This window comes from Anarhichas minor, unplaced genomic scaffold (genome assembly GCF_050575085.1).
Source record: "Anarhichas minor isolate MPS153535 unplaced genomic scaffold, ASM5057508v1 ptg000014l, whole genome shotgun sequence".
Lineage (NCBI taxonomy): Eukaryota > Metazoa > Chordata > Actinopteri > Perciformes > Anarhichadidae > Anarhichas > Anarhichas minor.
Genome location: NW_027466460.1, coordinates 10,533,975 through 10,558,786, shown reverse-complemented (window position 1 = coordinate 10,558,786; position 24,812 = coordinate 10,533,975). Strand labels below are relative to the sequence as shown.

The 24,812-nt window shown below is 43.1% G+C and overlaps 1 protein-coding gene across 3 annotated transcripts in view; it reads left to right on the top strand.

The window, feature by feature from the left end:
- lrba (LPS-responsive vesicle trafficking, beach and anchor containing) overlaps positions 1–24,812 on the top strand; it is a 176,545-nt gene that overhangs the window by 59,407 nt on the left and 92,326 nt on the right. For all 3 annotated transcript variants that reach the window (XM_076091417.1, XM_076091415.1, XM_076091416.1), the window contains exons 30-35: positions 1,224–1,393; positions 3,085–3,169; positions 3,415–3,548; positions 4,284–4,345; positions 15,053–15,117; positions 17,276–17,384. In XM_076091417.1, coding sequence (XP_075947532.1) covers positions 1,224–1,393; positions 3,085–3,169; positions 3,415–3,548; positions 4,284–4,345; positions 15,053–15,117; positions 17,276–17,384 — 625 coding nt within the window. The remainder of the gene's footprint in view (positions 1–1,223; positions 1,394–3,084; positions 3,170–3,414; positions 3,549–4,283; positions 4,346–15,052; positions 15,118–17,275; positions 17,385–24,812) is intronic.

Genomic DNA, 24,812 nt, shown 5'->3' with positions numbered 1-24,812 from the left:
CACATTCTTTTATTCCTATATTCAAATCTTGTGCATTTGATGTATGCTTGCGTATCTTGGTGAGCCTGCGTTGTTTTGTGTTTCTGAGAGGGAGCAGTAGCCAGTGATTAGGCCCTGCTTCCCTTGTGTCAGCACTGATAAGCAGGGCCAGGCTCTCTTTGATATGGCCAGTGGTCTGTCAGAGCCCTGGTGTAAACTGACAGCTTATCTGCATGCTGCTCTCCTCCCATCTGCTCTTCGCTGGTTGGGGATTGAACTCCACTCGCGCTACATCTCTACGAGAAAGACTTCCTGTTGCGTTGCTAGAGGGACATCTAAAGAAGCAGCATATTCAGTGTGTAGATAGCTGTGTTTAGAAATGACAATGATCAGGGATTTGTGCTCAACAGATGAAAACATGTTTTAGTAAAATAAGTAATGGTGAATGTAAAACTTGACCTAAGCTAAACTGGGTACCAAACCGTAATACTTTTTGAATACAAGCAGAGATTTGTGTAGAATGAAGTACTGCAAACATTCATCCAAAACTGGAATCAAACGTGTTATTCTTTCATCAGATATTTTCTGTTCTAAATTGTGAAATCAGGAAACAAACGGTATCTTATTTCGCCAGGTTGTTGTACAGCTGCTAGCGTTAAGACAACATTAAACGCTAATGCCTTCAGAAGTTTGACATACTTTGTTTTTAGAAAAAACGTGTGTTGTTGAAGAATATTCCTCAAGGGAAGGTATGGCATGCATACCATATTCCAGGCATCATATTGGCACCGGTAGTTTGAAACAATAACGGCCATATTATGTGCTTTAGAAGGATTACTGTCAATTGCAAAAAGTTTTAGTTTATACCGTGGAGGCTGAAAACATACACCAAAAGTGGTCTCCAGTTGTTTGTAAAGAAATATACAAAGCATTCTGTATTTTGTACAAACTGTGATGCATTTTTCTTCACAAGGCCAGTTTACTTCTATGGCCAAGTAAACAATTGAAAGACTGCTGCATGTGCACGATGAATGTAACCATTTTAGAATACTTTGTGCCAGTAAAGTAGTCTAGTAATTACCCTTCCATTCTAATGGGTTTATGACAGAGTTGGTTTTGTTCCAGCCATACTGTGAACATTAAAGTCTCATGAGGCTCGCTGTGAGCTGGCAGTGTCACACTTTGCATACAATACTTCTGTCAATGTGATAGCTAAAGGAGCAATCCGTCTCGTCTCTATACAGAAGTGTCGTCGTCGCACCCAAGAAAGCGGGCATGGCACCATCTACAGGCACCTCCGCCACCGTCCCAGCAGCCACTGCTGCGTCTGTGTCTGGTGGGACACCTATCGACAGCGTCGCCGTAGTATCTTCTGGTGACGCGTCACAGAGCACCTCTGCAGACTCTGCAGCTAGTAAGTACACACACACACACACACACACACACACACACACACACTCTGACAGGGCAGAGGAGTCATAACCTGGTTGAGTGTTTTGAAAAAGTCAATTTATTTTGCTCCTCTGTGTCTGGCAGAATAATATTACTCTGTTTGTACGATGCAATCCAGTTATTAAAGGCTAACAAACAGTTTCGTTGCTTTTATTTATTAAAAGTAATGAAAGTAAAGTAAAAAAAAAAATAAAACGCTTTACATGCATTACAGTTAATAGATGTAAATAATAATTAATGTTTTTTTAAATACTACAGTGATTTCTGCTACGAGAGTGAATTCAGGTTAATGAATAAAATAATAAAGACGCACTTCTTTTATTGCAACTTTACGAGCACACTAACTCTACTATATTCACTGATTCAGCAGTGACGGTAAATTATCGGACGGCCAGCTGTTTTTTTATTTATTTTTTTGTCACCTTTCTGCATGTGCTAGTGTGTATTAAAGTGATGCTTTTTTTCACTGAGGAGTCTGTATGTTTAAGAGAGGAGGGTGTGACATGAGAATTGGGGTTTGTGTGTTTTAGGAGATGTGCATTTACTGTAAAAATCAGGCTGGGAAGTGTGTGTGTGTGTGTCTGTATGTGTGTGCCTGTGAATAATGATAATTGTTAAAGCTGTATGCAAAAGGTGCTTTGTGTCAGTGAGCAGTGTTGAGTAAATGCGCGTTGCGAGTGTATTTTAGTGGGGCAGTGGGAGGACTAATGGAGACGTTCATTTACTCCTCTTTGTTTGAAGGAGCTACTTCAGCTCGAGAGAGATACTTTTACCAGGCCCACATGGCGCTGCTTAACACCTTACATGCGCGCGCGCGCACACACACACACACACACACACACACACACACACACACACACACACACACACACACACACACACACACACACACACACACATTCCAGCCCACATTACACTGTCTGTCATTCCTTAAGAGTTATCCCTGCTTTGAGACTGTCCTGGCTGGAAAAACAAGCCCGCTGAAACACCAGAGGAATCCCCCTCCTCCATATTCTGCTGGGCATTAGCTTATTTATGAGCCACAGGGAAGTGAATTTACTGCCAGATCAATCAAACATAGACTTTGTACCTTGTGTGCCTCTGTCTCCAGAATGAAGTCGTAAAGCACCTTTTAGTTGTATAATGAAACAGTCACAAAAACAGGCCAGAGGGGTAAATTGGTATGTAATGACTTAATGAGTGAAAACCATTTGAAAATAAGTCATTCATTTAACATCTCACATTCCAACACAGGTGTAACTCTGAAAATATTTCTTATTTATTACAAATACTTAATACTATGCATATGTTTGATATATACATATATATATCTGGCATATTAAAAAAACTAAATGATTGAGAGGTTTCCATCATTTAAACCTCTGAATTGTAAATTAATAAGGAAGACATATTGTGCTCTGAGTCACTATCTAGCCATAAAATGCTACTTGTACCCCCACTTGCCCTATTTGACCATAAATCCCCCGTTCTATACATTTGAATGGAGGCCATTTTATTATTTCATAAGATGCATGTTTCCGCACAGGTTTATGGTGCTACCCTGGTCGTATAATGTATTGCTGTGTGTGTGTTGCGTCTTATTCTTGTCCAACATCCAGACTAATAACAGAGTTCTTTGGTTTCTCCCTGCAGCAGGCGGCCAGGTTCCAGCCAGCGCTAGCCTGCCATCTGTCCCCCCACTCTCCCCTGTGACCCAGAACACAGCCCCCAATATGAGGTGATTCATCTTCTTTTCTCTCTTTCTCACATGCACACACACAAGCATCAGCTTTTTATGCACACATGAGCGTCAGTTATTAATACATATCCACTGTGTGTTGCTTTGTCCTAATTCCCATCTTTTCCTTCACATTAAAGACTGATATTTGACTGATCTTTATATTTGTAATTCAATTTCCTGGTTGCATGCCAATTTCATTTTACTTACGGTGTGCTGTTTCGATTACATCCCCATATTTCTAGTATCTCAGAACGTCTGGAGCATGCTCTCGAGAAGGCAGCTCCTCTGCTGAGAGAGATCTTTGTGGATTTTGCTCCCTTCCTCTCTCGGACTTTACTGGGCAGCCACGGACAAGAGCTCCTTATTGAGGGCACGAGTAAGTACAACGTCACAATTATTTCTGTTTTTTGAATCACTTCCTGTCAGACCTCAAGGATGGCTTTTAAGTGTCCTCATTGAAATGCTATAACGTATCCAGGCCGTGGTTAATCTAATAGTGTGATGAGCTTGCGTTGGGCCAAGAGATGGTAGCTGCGCTGAAGGTTTCTAGGGGGCCAGGTCATAGGCCAGGCCACTAATGGCAGTGTTTGGGGTGTCTGCTGCCACCAAACAAAATGGAAAGTTGATTGATAGCTGCAGGGGGGCCTTAAGGGAAGGCAGGGGGAGGTGTGTGTGTGTGTGTGATGGTGCATGTGTCTCCGTGTCATATGAAGAGCAACCAAAAGACCAAAGGCTACTCTGCCTTCTTCCCGTCTGTGCATGTGCAGCAGACTCTGGACACTCTAGTCCACCCCTGCCCTCTGAAAGCCCAGGGCTCGCCATTAGGGATCAATGGGACATATGTTGGCCAAGTCAGGCCTGTAATACAAGGCCCAAATATGTATTAGTTTACAGTAACATCATGTCGGCTCATTAGGCCCATCAATACTATCTGCTCTCTTGCAGATGGCACAAGGTTAGGTAATCCGTGTCTATTTTTGTGTGTGTGTGCGTTGTGCATGAATGTGTTCCCACAAGTACCGAAGAAGGTTTATGAAATAAAGCGTGCACAAAAATAATTGTTAATTGTCAAATGTACATTTCTGACTCCCTTTCTTTCAAATGTCTCCAGGCCTGGTGTGCATGAAGTCCAGCAGCTCAGTGGTGGAGCTCGTCATGCTTCTGTGTTCACAGGCAAGTCTTGCATCTATATCTTTTCTCACCCGCTTTTCCACCGATCTGATTTATCTGGCTCACCTTGAGTGCAGTAAATCCAAACCGCCCAGAGTGGAGACAGTGAGCCATCCAACGCCTTATCTTTCCCTCCACACTGCCCTGTCCACCTTCCCACAGTCACCCCGTCCCCGAGTGAGGGCAGAGAAACCGGAGAAAAGGCATCTCTGGCCTGCAAATATCGGTTTGAGGGTCAAGGGTGGCCGACCCGTCTGCGTCACCTCTGACCCGAGCGCCGGCCCTTGTGGCCTGGCCAAACTGATGAGGAGGGATAATGTAGATTTGATGGTGCTTTGCATTGATTATCCCTTCCTTCTCTGTTGTCTTGTGGGTGTTTTGTTGCCAAGTTTATTTAGCTGCTGCCGGATTCATGAATACTAATTCAGGGATCATAAGCAGGCGTGGGCCGATCAATGATCGCGGATGTCAATAGATCACTTCAGGATGGCTGATTAGCATCAAGACTCACAAAGCTGCTGAAGGCTGTTTAGGTTCTGCGTGCGGACCAAAGCACGCTACACAGTGTACTTTTATATTTATGTATAAATGCATTTCATAAAACGGTTTGAAGTGTTACACACACACACAAACAGGTGCCCTCATATACACACATCCAGTGACAAGGACAACAGATAATAACTCCCCTCTGGCCCTGTTTGTTTGCATCTTTACCATTTAAAGCACCTCATGAAAAAACAAAGATATCCAATAATACAAAAACACATCTGATTAATGACTCCTCTCTCACCACTGCGCTCTGCTTTTTTTTTATCAGCTCTATTTCCTAAAGAAATAGCACCTGTCATCTGGCTTTCTTTCCTGCACCTTCTCCCCCTTTTAACCCCTACTCTGTTTAGTTCCCATTATTCACTTCGCGTCTTCTCTAAAAAGGTAATGCAGTCAGATTACACATCTGTTTGGATGTCAGGGGCCGCGCATAGGTTTATGCTAGTGGAACACATGGAGGGAATGCGAGCCCTATAATGTCCAGAGACGCAGGAATAGCAGGAGTGAAAGCTAGATAGAAAACCAAAGAGAGAAGAATGACAGGCTCTAATGCACCTATTTGTCATATCTGTCAGGGTGTTGTTTAATGCTAATCTAATCAAAGGCAGAATCTTGGTGATTGCTCCGCTGCACAGCTCATGCCTCGCTTCCCCCTTTGGTCCCCAGCCCAAGCTATTTCTTCCTTTCTCTAAGCTCCAAGCTACCCCACCCAATCCACACACACACACACACACACACACACCCAATCCACACACACACACACACACACACACACGCTCTCTCTCTCTCTGGGAGAGGAACAGGGATTGGCCAGCATAGTGTTGATTGCTTCAATAAATCATCCAACCAAATTCTTTCACAGCTAATGCAAATGTAATTTTATTGTTGTGTGAGGGGGGGGGGGGGGTAGAGGCGATATGCTGCTTTCCACGGGGGAAAAGAGGAAAACGGGGACAGACTTTCCTCTGGGCTAAATTACTACGTATAATTATTTGTGTGTTTGTTCTCCTTGTGGGGCAATGAGAGTGAGCCGGTGCCATGATTGATGACACTATTTAGCAAAGTTTGTTGGGCCCTCTGGCACAGGAAGCGCTCAATCCTCTTACAGGAAGTGCCTCTGTGGCTATCTTGTGACTCCTTCCTGCCTTGAAGCCAACCAGTGGATGGAGTAGATGGAGATGATTTTGATTGATTTTCTCCCCTCCACCCCACTCCTTCATCGGCGATGCGATACCATCTCTGTGAAATTTTAATTAATTTCCCAAGCTTTGAGATGGAGTGGAGCCAGGGTGAAGGGTCAGGAGGCTAGGGACTGCAGAGCAGTTTTTAATCAGGGATCCCATGAAAGTTACATCGGCGGCCACATCAGCTTGGCATTGAGGAGGGGATTGTAAACCGCTGTTTGATAGTGCCCCATTTCTAAACAACTACAACCGTGCTCCCAATTAAAGGACCATTTTGATCAGACATTAACCGTTGGGGTGGTGTGCTGCCTTGTTCTACGCTCTAATATTGATCTTTGAGGACTGCTGAATATACAAAACGAGGATTAATGATCATATGCTGTAGGTGCAACAGAGCTGCCACTTACTGTATCTGTGCCTGGCTTTGTTCTTAATTCAAGATGTACTATGTTTGTACGCCGAAACAAATATCTTTATTGTTATTGATTGATCCGCAGATTAGTTTTTGAATTAATTGTTTGGTCTATAAAATGTCAGAAAATAGTGGAAAATGGCCATTTGCTTTGAGCTGACTTATTGCTTGTTTGTTTTTTTCAAACAAGTCAAAATTCAGTTTACTTCCATACAAGACAAAGCAAAACCCTCAATTATACACATTTTCAATAGCTGGAATTAGTGAAATTTAAATTTTAGTTAGAAAAAATGACAAACGATCAATCCAATATCAAAGTTGTTGCAGATGAATTTTCTCTCCGCTGACTAATTGTTTCAGCTTTACTTTTACTAGTTTATAAATAGGAATGCTTATAACACCATTTTGAGAATGTAGAATGGCGATTATAATGCATATTATATGTTCTGAAATAATAATTAGATTGCATGAATACAAAGGGCTCGCATAATAAATCCTCTGTTCTTTGACCAACTCTGATTAATATGCAATGCTTTGGTGCTTATTAGACGATTTTAAATAATGGAGAATATCTTTTTGTAAGGTCACGATGTCATAACCCTTCCAGGTTATTGAATGCGATGGCTTCCTCAAAGTAGCTCCTGCATATTACATGAATATCATTGAAGTTTTCTCCGTCCTGTACGTGAAGAACCACTCTTCCCGTGCCTCTGATTCGCTTCGACAGTTTCACACTCGCACTAGTTTCCTCGCATCTTGGTCATGTTTACGGCCAGTGTGTTGTTTCCTGGGTGCTCTTCTTGAAGTGGTTTCCACCGAAAAACATCTGATAAATAACTAATGCGATGGGACAAGAGACGGGGCTTTTCCCCCAGCGCTCGCTGCCGTCCATCCAGAGCTTTGAGAAATCATCTCTTGGGTTGCTGGACAGTCTACGATGAGCAGAGGCCCATAAATCTCCTCAGTAGCTGCATTTGTGTCCTGTAGATCAGCCATTATTGTCCGGCCCCTCTGTCAGCCCATCCATCCTTCTGCCATTTATCAGAAATGCATCCTGTACATAGAGAGGAAGGAAGGGAGAGAGCGAGAGAGGGAGATAGTTGTGGGGTGGAGGGGCTCTGGTTTCATGATCGCGGTCAAGCTCAGATAGGAAAGACTGCTCTTCCTCTCACCTCAACAATTACATTTAATGTAGTGTAATCACACACAGTAGGGCTTCTTATTTCTTCCATTCTTTAACCGATAAAGGGTCAGGTCACTGAAACAAAAGACAGGTATATAGTAACACAGGTAATTTAGTTTTTATATCCCCAGGTAATTTTATTTGTGACGGTCACGGCATTAAAAACATTTTTAAAATCACAAATTAAGTAGACACAGGATAGCTAATTCACAGACCTCGCTGTGAACAGATTTTATTACCAGATGTTAACTTCTCTCTATAAACAGTGAGACCTGTGAATTAACACCCAGAGCAACAGGGATGCAGTTTCTGACAAGTGATGCTGAGTCTTTAGACATGCTAGCCTGTCAATGGGGTTCATCCATTCAGTCCATCACTGAAATATCTCCACACATTTTAAACAGACATTCATGGTCCCAAGAGGCTAAATCATACTTTGGTGATCCCCTGACGTTTCCTCCAGCGCCACTAGCAGGTCAAAGTTTCAACTTATCAAGTAGAATATCTTAAGATCTCAAGACATTTATTTCCCGCTCAGTATGAATTTTCATAACTTTGGTGTTCGAGTGACTTCTTCATCGACCACCACCAGCAAGTCATAATTGTAATTAGTCCAAAACTTTCGTTTGTCAAGAAATGCGTGTAAAGGTGATGCTGTTCCCATCAGCTTCATCTGTTCTTTAATTCTAATTAGCTAATGTTAGCATGCTAATACTGTAAACTATGATAGTGAACATGCTAAACATTAGCATGGGAGGATTGGGAGCATGTTAGCACGCTGGTGACCGCATTTAGCTATAGCTTCATTGCGCCAATAGCATGGCTGTAGAGTCTTCATATGGAATCAGACAGTAGACCATAAACTAGTTATCATTTTATTGGACGAGAGCAGGTAAAATATTAGCATGGTCAAATTAGGGGAGGCTGGCAGAAAGTACCGGTAATAGTAGACGTGTTGCGGTCCAAAGTTGCGATGGAATTTACAACCAGATGTTGCATCGTTCCCCCCCCACAAGAATAACGTTTTTTAAGTTTGCAATTAAAATGTTAAGAGAAAGCTGCATTTTATAGCTTCATGTATTACTAGAATAATTATATAAGATAATAGACACACAGTATTATTATTTCATATATTTTATTACATTTTTTGTAAACAATACAATACATAGCAGCAACAAAGATGTGTCAACCTGAGCAAATACAATCACTACTATCTGCATTGTTTTATAGAAATAGGGTAAAGTGAGAATTTAACTTTTGTAATTTAGATGAATTTACCCTTTAATTTACTTTAGTCAGGAACTACACATTTATTGATAACATTTTGTGTGTTAGAAGTAATTTTTCTTGACTAAGTGGTTTCGTAGGGACCTCAGTAGCTGATAATCCACTATCTCTGTTCTAAACAAACAGTATTGTGATGCAGATAATCCTTTAATAGTAATTCAATAACATCAATCCTAACCCGCTAATCCAATGACCACACATTATCAGTCTCACCAAAGTTAACCTGTTTAACAGATGGGCACTTCTCTCTCCCAGTCAGCGGGGAGAAGGACATTGACTTCCCCAAACACTTGGTTCCTCCTGACCCTTGACCCTCTGACCTCCAGGTTAGAAGTAAGAGTGGCGGAGGCATAGAAGTTTAAACCCCTGCAGTCAGGGAACAGGTCGGGAGTGCACGGTCATCATGCTCCGCACAATCAATAACAAAATCTGAGAAACGAGGGAACCAGTTGGCAGCTAAGTGGCCCTGGAAATAAGAAACAAAAACCAGCAAATGAAACCATTTGCACGGTATGTTTTATTAAGTTTTCACAAGTTACTTATTTTTAAAATGATGTTGGTGAAAGTGGAGTCTGACGTTTTACTAAAAAGTCATTTATATCTGTCAGTGGTTTTCTTTTTGATGGATCAGACCACTTGTGGAGCTGAGAGAACTGCCGAGGAATGTGATGAAACCAGGGGATAAAAAATACTTTCCCCATCATTTTCCTCACAGTCGGACTCGCACCCCACCGTGCAGTTAAACAGGCACACAAGGTTCAAGATCAGTGCAAATCAAAGTGTTTTGTTTTCCCCCCTTCCCTCCCTGTTCGCCCTCACCCCGTGCTCTGCTCCAGTGCCCCTTTACAGCCATGCCACGCGGCTCAGTGTCCCCGCCAACACTCTCTAGTTCAGAGGATAATCTCATGCTGTAGATTCTTTGAAAAGGTACTATCCTGTGAGACGTAGAGAAAACACTGCAACACCAACTGGCACTTAATTCTGCAGGCTCCCTATCGTTGCCAACTATGCAGCCAGAGAGCAGGAGGAGGAGGAGGAGGAGGAGGAGGAGGAGGAGGAGGAGGCGGCGGAGGAGGCGGGGTGTGTTGTGTTGGAGGAGGTGGGGGTCAAGGGGGACTTCCTGACAGGAAGTGAAGTCTAGCTGAGAGGGGAGAATCGGACAGGAGACTCCTTAAAAAATGGAGTGGCTTTTAATTTGGCTCCCAGCCGGTTTTACTGTGAGCTGGCTTCAAGTGGCTCGGGACTGGAGGGCCTCAAGTGGCATGAACGGTTGGTTATTTATACCCAACGTATAATCGTGTTTCAAATAAATTAATTTCCCTGACAGAGCCGTCTCCATCTGACAGGCGCTCTTAATGTAATGTTTTCTTACCTGACAGGTCCCAAGTTATAAGACCTTGGAATGTCTTCTTATGTTTCTCCCCCTGCTATCCTCTCTCAGCCATCCTGCTGATAAAATGGTATCCTGGCTCCTTTGCTCGGATCTGGAGTAGAAATATACTTCCCTGCATTTTTGATCTGGTAAATTTAAAGCTCAAAACATGGGACACAGGACCTACACAGAATACAGAGTCGCACAAAGTCCTACTTTAACAACCATTATATTCAATATCTTAAGGTATTTTGAGGACGATCAGTTGGCCTCGTTAAATCCGGTTTGGTCGTGTACAGATTTGTGGCATATTTTACATGTTCTATGTGAATGTGATCCTTTAGGGTTACATTGATGTACATTCCAAGTCATTTCAGGTACAACAAATGGCAAAAGCAAGATGGTGTTTGATTCATACCATTATTGAGACATCTGGCAAAAGTTTTTCTACTTTAACATTTTTTTCGGGGGGTTGGAAACATAGACTTGTCGATAGCCAAGATCCCCAACCACAAAGGACTGGTACTGGCTGATTGAATATTTGGCTGCATAGAAACTATATGATTCAGCAAAAAAGATGTTCTAACGATGATGTAATTACCTTGAAGTTGGCTCATTCTGTAGACTAACTTTGAAAAAGCGGTATTGGAAACCAGTCTGTACTGCGGATCAACGTTCTTTGGGTATTTTGTTTATGCAAAATACTCTCTTGTGTACTAAAAAGTCAAGACCAACAGTTCTTATACAAAATGAAAATGAGGTACTGATTACGGCAAAAAACAAACCAGGCAGCAGCAAAGTTTGGCTCGCCACAATAATTACATTTTTCTGCGCCGTGTTCATGTTTTTCAGGCGGGAGGAAATTCTTTGTAACAGGTCAACATGTCACAGGGCTCTGTTTGCTGATTGGTTGCGTGTACTCTCTGATTCTCTGGCTGCACTTCGGCAACTATCCCCGACTTTTTATCACCAACTTCACTGCAAAACGACCGCAGCTCCATAGACGCGGCATGGCAGCCCGCGCATCGCCGCTGTTCTGGTGTGTTTTTGCCGTTGGAACTGAAAATCTGTTCCACTCGGAAGTGAAGCAGCTCCTCAGTGTTTTAGGTTTTCTCATTCGGCCACATCATTAAAATCCACTGACATTAAGCCAAAGAAACCAAATACCAGATTTGTTACAAGATAAGATTGAAAGATGATTTTCTGAAATGTACTATAAACATTTATTTATTCCACTAAAACAAACTCTTCATGGACAGCTCATCAGTGTTATAATGTGTTTTTGGTTTGTCTGATTGGTGTATTGGGGGGGGGATTTGTGGTCTTTGTTTTGTGTGTGTTATGAAGTTCTTTGAGACCCTGCAGTATAAATATTTTGACATCTGTAAATATTCCATCAGTTGTGGATTTGATTATGCAAACACCAATGTGTCTGTTGTTCTTTAAGCAGATACCATCTGAACACACACACGAGGACTGTTGAGAGCTCGAGTAGCACCGCTGTGAATTTGTTCACGCGCACAAAACGCCCACAATTATTTCAGACAAAGCAGCATGAACCAACAACAAACTACTCAACTTCTGCTTTAATCAGTCAGGAGGACAATGAGGAATAACATTCCATAGCTGATAGTAAAAATAATTAGTTTTTTTGTATATTGTTGGTATGAAGTCGCTCTTCAGAAACATTTGGGTCCCACAGCTTCAAAAAACATTTGATTAAAAATGGCAAGATGTAACTTCAACTGTTATGGATACGTCAGTGGTCGTAGGAACTTTTACTCTATGGCAGTTAATGACAGAATTATTCAAATTAATTTAAAATGTTAAAAAGGTGTATTTGGTTTCCATCTGCTTTGTCTTTTTATTTTATATTATTGTTCTGTCACTTAATAATCAAACTCGAGTACATTTAACTGTACATTTTTCAAAAGAAGAAGAAAATCGGCAGCTCTCAGCTTCTTTCATTTTGCCTGTGCTGCACGTCCACGTCTGACATTATTTATGCTTTTGTCCCATCTTTAAGTTGTATTCCCACAGCTTTTAAAATCAGCAAATAGTCGTGATTATGAGTGATGCCATCGAAAAGCACAACCGACTTATTTATTATTTCGGGAGAGCCGAGGCGTTTCTTTCTTCAGTGTTGGAAAATGTTTTCCTTGTGTTGTGGCGGGCCTGATGTTTGAAAGGCACTTTTTGCTCAGGAGGTCTGTGTTTTCTCACTGCTGTGGTATATTTAGATGTTGATTATGGATAATCAGCTGTAATGACGGAAGCGCATGGCGTGTGTGTTTAGACTCAATGCCATCGTCGTGGAACACAGACCAAACAGAGCTGTCTTATTGACGGGCGTTCATACACATGAGAAAGAAAATGGTAACAAAACGTAGCCCCTTCTAGCTATATTAAACACTGTCAACATTTCCGATCAGGATCAAAGGACAGCCCTCTCTCTCTCTCTCTCCTCTCCGTCCTATCATCTGTTAGGAGGTCAGGTTAAAGGTGAGAGGTCACAAATGGCTGCTTGTATCCTCTCATCAGGAGCGCTGTGGTCACGGCCCCTATTGCAGCCATAAAAGCTGTGACACCGCTGACCAGGGCAGCCAAAATCCAATATTCTATCACTGACCTGTCTCTGTTTCCTATTTGTCCCCGCGAGATGTCCCTCAGATCAGGGTCATTGCTTCTTTAATTCAACTAGAGGAGCCATTTCTTAGCCCGTAATGACGCCATTAGTCTTGCTATCACCTTTTGTCTGTGTCCACAAAATGCCAATGGCCTCAAACCTAATTTAGAACCGAAGCCTTTACGAGCTGCACTTCTGCGATAATCATTTTATTTCTGCTGAAGACGCTTTTAAGTTTTGCTTTAAATTCTAAGACTCCCGCGTAAAAATTATTTTAAGGAAATTTAATGTCACTTGTTTAACTGGCTCTCCGGAGAGGACGACTCTATTTACAGCCTCACTTCCTGTGATGTTTATTTGAAATCCAGAAAGCGCAGTCTGGCCCGGTCTGGGATATCCCCACAGCCACAGGCTAGCGCTCATGGTTAATGTCCTTCAACTACAGTCTATGCTTCAACTGGAAGGCCCCAAGGCTGCTCTCACACACTTCCTCTAAAGCAAGCCTCAGCCGCAAGAATAAAACCTCTGCCAGTTCTCAACTCCAAAACACGGTTTCCACTCCCAAGCCCGGACTTTTATTCCCTGTGTGCCCTCTTTATTTGGATCGTATTGTAAACACGGTCAATGCCAATCTGCTCCTTCAGGACAAAAAGCAGTTTTGAATTGAGGTTAAGTGTTAGGCTGTTCTCCGTATGACGCGCAGGCATTTCAAAAGTATGGTTTCTCCCGGTTTGGTGCGTGACTGGTTCTGATGGTTTTGCGTTTGTTGTGCTAAAAGAGAACAACCGTACGGCTTTGAAAATCCTCACGTATGTACAAATATGTTTGGATGTGTTTTTTTTAGAAATGCGTGTAAATGGATCTTTCCTTCCTCCTGGTATCCTCGTCCCCGTGGGCTCTCTCGGTTTACTGAAAGGCCAGTCGCTGCGTAAACACACCGTTTCCTCTATCAGCTCAAGAGGCGATGACGGCAAAGCTTATGCTTAGATACACGAACACGTTGCATGGCTTTCACTTCAACTCAAATACATTAACTCAATTAAGATCTGTCTTTTCGGCACTTTGTTGAAGGGAGAATTTTTTTTTCAGAGTGGAAAAAAAATGGCATCATGGTTATTTTTTACCTGTGTTGAAATTAATATAACGCGTTCATTTCAATACATTTTAATAAAAGCTGAACCATTTGGAATGGATGGTGACTTCAAGCTGTGATTAATGATTTTTGTATAGAGTAGTTTAGGGCTCTAACCTGAGGTTTTTCACGCATATTTCTCCATCTCCCCAGAGAGGAAGAAGGGGGGGGGAAAGCGCTGTGAGGTTCAGACAGGCCCCATGACCTTGTTGCTTTATTATTCTTTTGACGGTTGTGTTGAAGGTGTTGAAATGTAGAACAGAACATGAGAGACGATGACCGCTGAGTTTGCCTTCTCTCGTTGTCGTTGTCGAAATTGAGGATTGAAAGTTGCACACGGCTGTGGTTGGATTGTTTAGACTGACACCTTGAACCATAACGTACGTCAAAGAGGAGGAAATTTGTGTATTTACTTGTGATGAATGCAGTCTCAACACAGCTCTTTCACTCCTTTCCACTCGATTGCCGGCCGATTATGCTGACAAAAGCTTTTTAGATGATGTTTCATTTGACATCGGGGACCTGTAGCGGCAGGAAAGCTTATAGACGGAGCGTAAACCACTGAGTCACCAGGATGCACCCGAGAACGGCGTTTCTACAGAGTAATTATTCGAGCAAAATGTCGAACATTTCCCTGTTCCAGCTCTCAAAAGTTTCCTGCGTTGTTCTGTTTTGTATAATTTGTAAACTGAATATCTTTGGGGTTTGGCCTGTTGGTCCATAAAAATAAATGTTTTTACTGAAACTCTGGGAAAACAAACAAAAAACGGGTATTTTTTTAGTGGCTTTAAGACTAGCCTGCCATCACATTTCAGGTGTTTTCTTAAGATATTTACCTGTGTTGGGAACGTATTGGCACTGCTTTAATGCAATTATCTGCATTTCTATGTTTAGAGATTCACTGGACCATGTGTAAAATGTGTTATTTCAGTGCTGGCGTTGATATTTTGTCTGTTTGCTTGCAGGAATGGCAGAACTCCATCCAGAAGAATGCAGGTCTCGCCTTTATCGAGTTGGTCAACGAAGGCAGGTGGGTAACTCTGACATGCTAAGTGCTGTCCTCTCTCCTTACATCGGCACTTCTTCATTATCTTACCAACCGCTACCCATCAGCCACTTTCCAATTTCACCGTTCCTGGATCACGTCACAGCCCCTCAGGCCCCCCCCCCCCCTCCCCTCCCTAAGGCCCTTGTGATAGGGTGGCTATTCAAGATCCTGGACAACAATCAATGATCGGGGGGTTGTTAGAAGAGATTGGGAGAGGATGGACGATCCTTGAGTTCAAGGCTCCATTCAATACGAGCTCCTCCCTGAGGGATTTGGGAAAAGGAGAGAGGTTAGGTAAAAGGTGACGGGGGCTCTGATGGCTGGTTCCTCTGTGACACTTGGGAAATCGCTCTTGATTTCCTGCTGTCCCTCTGTCAGTTTATGCCTTTCTGGTTGAGCCTTTATCTGCCCGTAATCATCTCTTCCGTCTGCCGCTGCCTTTTGTTTTTTGTCTATTTTTTCAATTACCCCGACAAATGAGCCTCCCCATCTCTTCCTAATAAGACTCTCTCGTTCCCACATCAGTTCCTCTTCTTACTCTTAAACTCATCAGTTTCAGAGTCAGAGAGCCACACTTCCATTATTGATCCTCAGCTTTTAGAATCGGCAGAGGCTAATCCACATTAATGCTAATGAGAGTCCTATGAGTTCTTTGTGGAGGACAGGATTTGCACACATACTTTAACAACCATAACTCGCGTCAGGGCTACAAGTGAAAGTTCTGTATGCAAATGTGTTTCTGGTCTGTCTCTTTGTGGGAATCAAACGGTCATTTATACATGATTACAACTGGTCATCATTTTATTTATTTGATTAAATCCAGATTGTATGCTACATGCAACAGTCCACCCTGATTAGGTTTTAATTTGTTTTTTTCTTTTCTGTGGAAAGTCATATTAGCTGGATAAAACCGGGTTTTTGGTGGTCTTAAATTGTCTTCAAAAACATAGTACTGTTTCCTCAAATAAGGCCCTTAAAGCAAAAAGTCTTCAATTTCATTAGCATGGTCTCAAATAATTGTCTTGCAGCAACGCTACTTCTAAAATGTTTCTGTTTCTCGGGCTGTTGGGACACATTACATACGTTTGAATCACAAGTAGTTCGACGGTGGATTGTGTGTGCAGAAGGATGTTACTTTTTTTTTTTTTTTTTTTTTTGTGGAGATTCAATCTGCACCGTCACTCCTGCTATAGCTACAGTAGCTAGGCAACTCATCGTTTGATATGGGGAGACTGAAAACAGTTAGTTAGTAAATGAGTTTAATTGATTATATCATTGGGGAAATACCGGATACAAATAAATATAATAATTAATGACGGGTATTAAATGGTATTCTATGTGATAGTGAAAGTATTGAATGCAGCTATTTTATTTCCATAATGTCTTCAGAGATGTCTGTTTTGTCCGCGTGTACAGTCTTGAGCACAGAGCGCCATAAAGAAGGGCAGCGGCTGGGTTATTGATAGCGGGGCCTCGACAGGGCCGGAGAGGCTGCAGAGGCCCCAGCACCTCCGCTCCCCTGCTGCCCTGTGCTGAAACAGCAGGCTTAGGTTACAGTCATCCCCTGGTCCATAAACCCCCACCCCACAGTCGATCCCAGCCTGCTCCCCCCTCCCTCTGGCCCCTGGTCTGTTATTGTTCCACTTTGCACAGTCCTGACCTTTAGGGCTGCAGAGAGGTTTCTTAGACCTACACATGCAACATGCGTGTTTGATCAACACTGATAAGGGGAGGGAGGTGGACTGCATATGTTGCAACATGAGGAGAGATCCTCCCTCTTGTCAGATGCATATCATTAACAAATCAATTAGCACCTACACCCCCAGTTAGAGGATCTATCTGGTTTGGTTTTTGTTTCCAAATTAGATTTTCTGCTTGTTTTGCACGGTTCTTTTTCAGCATTTTATGGATATTACATGGCTGTTCCTTCTCTTGGTTACCAGATATCATAGTGTTAAACAGATGTTTTAAATAGTCTGCAGCTCAAGAGTTTATGATATGGCTAACCACCAATCTGGCATTTTCCCCTGTATCACTGATGTAGATTGACTTCCATATATCTAATACATTTTTTTTTAAATAATTGTAAATACATTATGTAGTATTCTGGTAAGCTGATGTCCATCTGCCCTCTCCCTAGGCTGCTGAGCCACACCATGAAGGACCACCTGGTTCGTGTGGCTAATGAAGCTGAATTTATCCTGAGCCGACAGAGAGCTGAAGACATCCATAAACATGCAGAGTTTGAGGTAAGATGCTACACAGCGCTGGTAACCCATGCACGGGACACCTTCCATCATTTCTTATTATGTAAGCGAACTACATCGTCTTTAGATGTATAGACAATTTTTTAAGTTCTATCCAAAACGTAATGATTTTAGAGGTGTGGGATTGCAGAATATTTTGACACAAACAATATTCAGCAACCTAAAGCGTAAATCTGTAACTTTTCAAACTACTACAAAGTATTAAGTGTTGCATTAGTGAAGCGGTTTTACTCTATTGGTGGTATCCACTCAAAGCGGTATCTGCAGGCCAGGCAATGAGATTGCATAAACGATGATTTTCTGAAGTGAGTGAGTTGGACTGCATGTGCGAGCTGACAAATCTGATCAGCGTTTCTCACTAGAAGAGTGTCTAACAGCTGTTTTGCTGCACTCTTTCATACAGATGGATTCAAAGATATATCAATAAAGAAAAATGACTGATTTAAACTTTAATTATAGGTTGGAAGAATGAAGGATGATAAGGTGGGTGAAGGATTCCAGTACAGACTTTTTTTTTTTTTTTTTCTGTACCAAGAAAGAAATGTTAACCAAACACAATCTGTCACACCACATTTCCTCCTGTGAGATCACTGGAACTCTAGGCTTGCTAAGCTCGGACAATAAAGTCCAGTTGTAGCTCTAGGGCCCATTGCACTAAGGCTCCTTTGATAGCAATGTTTAATAGTTTGATATTCCCACTGTATGCTCTGTCAGTGAATATATTTAATGAAGACAAGGAAGGGAGAGCATCGAGAATCTGATCCGACGACTACTCAAAACTTGTCCATCAAGCTTTAAGATCTGTCACAGCAAACGGAGAGGGTAAATGTTTGCTTTCAACGTGTGCTAATCGTGAACACGAACACACACACACACACACACACACACACAGACTTGCATACACACTGAAGTAGTTTGAGGCTGGTGATCAAGCTTTGCACGTAGCACTAACCAAACATTGTGTAGTGTTAATTTATCCTCGTGCCTCTCCATGTAACTGCAGGCTTGCTCCTGAAGCTTCTCCCCCTCCTCTTCCTACCAGTTCTCAGCACAAATGTTGCCATTCAGCTGCCGGGCCAACTCTATCCTGACCCATGGGCACCCTTAGTTGCCCCTTTCCCAGTCCAACTCTGCCCCCCCCCCCCCACCCCACACACCCGCTTTCTAGATCTCACCAATACCATTTCCTGCTGAGATCCTGTCCATTATACTCCCGCTGGGGGTGTATTTTGCCCGTGACAGGAATATGGCATCCTCCCCTATCCGCCATCCCTCCTTCCCCTCATTTCTCAAGAACCCGCCAGCACTAAAATCTACAGACAGACCTGAGAGGTGCTGGCCTGAAGGGCGGACTGTGTGTAAACCCATCGCTTCAGCCCCCACTTCGCAGTAAAAATGCTTTTTTTTTTTTTTTAAAGGTTCAATGAAGGGTCTCTCTGACATTCGGGTAAAGTAAAATCCCTCAAGAGCGTTGAAAGTCAATCAGAGGGGGCGGGGGCACAACTCATCACATCAAAGTTGTGTCTACGATTGCTATGTTTTGATCTCTTTCTTTGATAGGCGGCTTTTCTGTGTAATTGTCATCCTGTTCTTGTGAACCCTTATTACTCACTCGGCTCCATTTGTCAGTCATTTGCAAACATTATCTGACATGATCTCAACTTATCACTATCAGCACAGACTGGCGGAGCATGCTTTTATTCTACTATGTTGTTGTGGCAGATGTTTTGTCCATACTGCACACTTTATGAAAAGGTGTACAGTATTTGTGGTCTTGCAAAAGCGTATGTATAGCATGCAGTGGCAACACAAGTAAAAAGGTCTCGGAGTGTGTTGCCTGACTGGCAGACAGACTTGGCAACCAGTCGGCACAATGCAAATGATCCCTGCTCTGCGTCGGATGGTTCTCCATTTCTCAAACTCCCAGGCTTTATTCCCTGATTCCTAACCTGGCATACAGTAGTTTGACATTGCACATAAGAACCCGACTGTCCCAAGTTCTCATCGTTGGATATAACATGACAGAATTAAAGTCCTGTTATTACATAAGCGTTCAGTAAATGTACAATTATTTATCTGATTACCAGCGTGCATGAACACACGACATGAATAGTCTTTGATGCTTATTAGGTAAGAGAGTTTGCAAATGACCGGAACCAAGGATTGTAGGATCTTCTGTTTTATTTAGTTGTTCTACTCTGTGAGCTCTCCTTATCCACCCTGCTTTCCACAGTCACATTTAAAATGTATATAAGAGGCTGTGGGCATACAGCAGCACAATACTGCGTGCAGCGTTATAGGGTTGGGGGGAAATGTCACTCAATTGACTGCAAACACACAACAAATGGAAAGCTATGACTTGAGTTTAGCTGTGTTTTGGTATTGTCATTGGGAACTTATACTCTCCCTTTGCAGTCTTCCAGCCGTCCTCGATCAGATACCCGGCATAGCTCGTCCCAAACTATGTTTCACAATTGAATTCCCCACTTAAATGCAGTTGCTCCTCTGTGACCTCTGAGAAGAAGTGAAGCCCTGATAAGTCTTGCTCTGATATTGCTGTATTGATTTTTGCCTCCATACGAGCTCTGCTAGAGCCTGCTAGAGCCAACGGTTTCATTTTGCACTGCCACAATAAAAATAACAGGCCAATGAAACATCCCCCCTGAGAGCGAGGGGGGGGGGGGGGGTGGAGGGTTTTGAAATAATTTTCAGCTATTTCAGTTTTCTTTGAAGGCGTTGTCCCCTTTGTATTGTGTTGCCGTGACACTAAATGTTGGTTATTATTTTGTGAGGAATAAGCCCTCAAAACAGGCCTCCGATATGACTCACTATTGATGTCATTGTGTTACACTGGAAGTGTGGAGGGTCTGCTAAGGCATTGGCAGAACACAATCTGCCTCACTATACTTTTCTGCATTTTTAAAAGCTCATGCTTTAATTCCACAGCCGCTGCAATGCCAAGGCACCAGAAAAGAGAATGATTCAATACATAAAAACTAATTTATGTTTGCTCCTTGTCAGAGTTCATATCCTTTAGAAGGCAGTGATAGAGGATTTAGATACCCGTGTGCCTCAGAGACATAACATATGCTTTCTCTCTCTCTCTCTTTCTCACCCACACTCTGACTGGCTCTCTGTGGGACAGAATTGAGTTATCTTTGGCCCAGAGAGTAAGTTATTACAGTGGGCTTAGGGTGAAACAGATGAAGATAACAAGGGGGGAAATCCAATTACCTTTTAGGGTTCTCTATCTAAAAGGATCCTTAATGTGAAGGAGATCTACGGATCGGATGCTGCTGCCCAGCACAGCAAATGATGGACTCTGATATCTTCCAGAGGAGAGCAGGCAGGAGAGGGGAGCCCAAGAGATAGAAAGGAGGAGAGAGAAATCGAACTCCCTCGTTTTATGGGCCTGTTCATTAGGGATGAAATGTGGTGGGCTCAGGGGCACAAGGGCAGATAAGAAGGTCCAGATAGGGAAGAGTGAGCAAGACCCAAGTCATTTCTATTCTTCCCTTCTGCTCAGTCTTTTTATTTTATTTTTATACACCCCCTTGATTCATCTTCTGCTGTTATATGGAGTAATTGAATTGACTGTCTGGGAGATCCTGTGAAAGCCAGACGATAGCGGCTAATTAGTGCTTGGCGTCATTGCCCTCCCTCTGCTGAGCTTGTAAAACGATCTGGTGCCTCTCCCCGCGTTAATGACATTAGCATTGAGCTGATGCTCATTATGCTGTATTATCATAGCACTGGTCTCTGGAAACGTGTGCATCACAGAGAGAGAGAGCCGGGGCGAGGATGCACTTTGATAGTACATTGTAATGTAATTTGCGATGTAGCTTAAGTTGGATCCAGAGCTGACCTAAGCTATTACAGTACATCCCTATTTATATATATAACCAGCAGGCAGATCAGTAGATTGATTCCACAAAAACCTGAGATTTGCTTTGTTGTTACAGAAAGCAATCTGCTGATCAAATGTTACTCAAACACACACGGAAAGAGCCAGAGAACCAGAGCTCCCAAAGGCTATTTACGCCACATCATTCACAGCCGTCTGACTGACGGCTGCCACCAACTGTAGCTTGCTGTCATGTAGTTGTCGCAGCTGTAATGTAGCATGTCAGCAGGGCTGGAGGGCCCGGGCACCTCATTATGGGCAAAACTGCTGTCAAGAGAACGAGAGGAAACAATAGAACAGGAGCATGTCTATAATTGTGATGGTGTTTTGGCACAACCGTCAGGATATGGATGAAATTTCATAAAGATGCGAAAGACAAACTCAAGACTGGACAGCAGTCGCTCTCGTAAAACATAACGCTGACTATATTGTCAAAATGTGTAGCAAGTTGCCATCTTTCAGCATTGCCGCATTCACTGTTTCGCTCGAGACACCAGGAGGTAGAACAGGAGAAGTGGGTTACAGAAGACGGAGGGGGAGCGGTAGTCTCAGTCCCGCTGACTTTGCCGCGTATTAAAGTCCCCAGGTACCTCCTCCGAAGCTTCCATCATTATGTGTGACCAGCTAACTCCCAGAAATATGACTTTGCTCCACATCCTGAGACACGGTCTCTTTTTTTTTTTTTCAGCAGGGAATGTTCTATTGTTCGTTGAATGATTTTCTACATGCAGAGCTGTTGTGTTTGTGCGTTAATTGTGTTTTCAGGCAACGGCCAACCCAGAGGACGTGTATTTCTCATCCGGTCGCGTCCTCTCTTCATTTAACTATTTTTCACTTCCAGGCGACAGTACGATTTTTCTTGTGGCATGACCTTGACGCTGAGCCGGAGTCATCGGGAAACGATGGCAGCAACGCAGACTGATGTGGCGCGAGGAGGGTGCGGTTTTTGCAGAGACGAGAGGTTTCTGGGTAGAAGAGATGAAGAGGCTGCCAGTTGAGCCCGGTGACCAGTCCATTATAGAGCAGCCTCAGACTGTGAGGGGAGGAGCAGGGGAGAGGAGGAGAGAGATACTTTGATAAGTGTTGCGCCTGCGTTAACCTCGATGGCCGCTAGCAATGAGCCGGTGCCAGCGGAGAGGGATCTATTTCAACTGGATTTGATTATTTTTTTTCCTCCTGTGCTCCAAGAGAACGGAGAAAAAAAATCAATACTTGGGAGCACGGCATGACAGGGACATCATTTCAGAATTGAAGTGGCTGTCAGGCATTGTCATTTGGTGACTTTTGTTCGCCATTGTACTTTTAAGCCCTCATTTTTCTCCCCCTCCTCTTCCTTTCACTCGTTTCTTCCCCAGCCCATTGTCTGAATTCCCCTGGTGACATTTTATGTTGCAATTTGAAAACTAGAGGCCAAGAGATCAAGTGCAAGGGAATCTCTTTGAAACCAATTGGTGGACTGGTTCAGCATCTACTTTTGTTTTCCGACCCCCATCCTCCTTTCTCATTTCACCGTCTTGTCTCCCTAGACCTCCATTGTGATCCGGGAGGAATTTATTTGTAGTATATTTGCATTCTTTGATACCAGACAAGGACGAGCCTGATGTGTCGCCTTCCTCTGGACAGTTTCTCTGCCCGCTTGTAAATGAAACCCTCTGGGAGTGCTTGTCGACGGATGTGAGAAATTGGAGATTCTCGCAGAGCGATAGCCCAGCCTTGGAGAGAGTGCAGCCCTGATGTGCCACCAGTGTCAAGAGATTGCAAATCAAGCGCTTTAATAACATCTCTGCTGGTTTTGTTTCTTCCTCCCGTTCCCCGACAGAACCCTGAGACCCCGGTTCTGTCAGGCGCGTCGAAGGCTCGCCGTGGCACGAAAACACCACTAGACCTTTTCTGTCACTCTAATTGATAAACACAGGGCTGATATCTTGTAATGAGCCTCCATTGTCCAGCCCATTATACTGGTTAACCCTCTCAACCCAGCGAGCGAGGGAGAGGAGGAGGGGAGCCAAGGCATCCTCTGACAACAAATACAGCATTTAGATAAGGCTGACGCTGTTACAACACCACCACTGTGAAACTCATCTCCTCCCTGCTTATTATTTGTGGAATCAGCACGGCAAAAACATGAGCGATGGGGCAGCGATAACCACAACAATTTTTAACATCGAAAATCTGATGCATAGCAATCTCCGGCTCAAAAAGAGGTTGGGTAATATGATGAACATTCACGCGTTTCAAAGCTTTGTGTCGGTATGTGCGTGTCGCCATCTTCTTCGTGGTGTGATTTTCGAGATGATTACTGTTCTTTCCACTCCCCCAGTCACTTCCCCCCAGCAGCCCATTTCCTCCCCAAACTCCCAAGACACATCCATAGTTATTTATTTCAACTGTTGATGAATTGTGGGAGACACGACTCGGTGTAATTGACTCGATTAATGCCAGCCATTATCATTTCGTCTCCACCAAGCTGTCTCCTCCGGCAGAGCCGGGCCCTCGCGCTGGGCGACCCTGTCAGCCGGGCCATGTAATGGAAGGTGCTGCCCATGATTACAGTGTCGCAAGTCATAACGGTCTCACTGCCAGCAAGTTGTGCCCTGGTGGCTGTCTGGGTAGGAAGTTAACAGAGTCCGCCGTCCCCTTTTCTTCAGCTGCACTCTTTTAACTTGGTAAATGGAAGTGCTTGTCTCAGAGTGAGTCTTTTTATGGCGGTTTTCTTGTCAAAATATGCACACTGACTGCTTTAGTCACAAAAAAAAGGCATGCTTCTAATTGCAAATAGGAACAGATACTTTTAATTTACTTCTTATGTTTCCTCAACATTCCTTGGAAGGAAAGAAAGAACTGTTTGTTTAAAAATACCCCAAAAGCTCCTTTTCTAGTTTCTGCCCTTTATCCCGTCAGCAGACCTGGAGAGACGTGAAGGCAGGATGGTGCCAACTGGGAGATTTGGTTATTCGCTTTAACCCTCATAATAACATAATAAGTCCTTCATAATCCCCCTGCGCACTCTCTGACTTCACATCTATGGAATGACCCCGGGAATTAACAGTGACTTGTCTTTTCCTCTTACGAGCAAACCCGACGTTGGCTTTTAATGGCACAACTGGTGTGTTCAGCTTTTTTGGTTGTTATTTTAGGGGTGAGTCTGTGAATTTGGCCTTTTCTGCTGCAGTCGACTTTGGCTTCGGATATGAGAAAATCCCATTACAGCATGCAGGCTTTGGGTGTTTGGGCAGGCTCAACACACAGGTGATGAAGTGTTTGTTTATGGTTATGAGTTTGAACCCAGCACTGTTGATTAGTACTGCAGACTTCACATGTCTGACAGGGGCAGATGGAAATGGACTTCATAGGCTTACTAATATCTGTTTAAAGGACGGAAATCCACATAACTATTGATTTTGGCAAAATGTATGCATTTTTATAATCATGTATACATGCTTTATACATGCATAAGTGTTTATCTTTTTCTATATAACATGTGCGATAATTAAATGCTTGGCGTA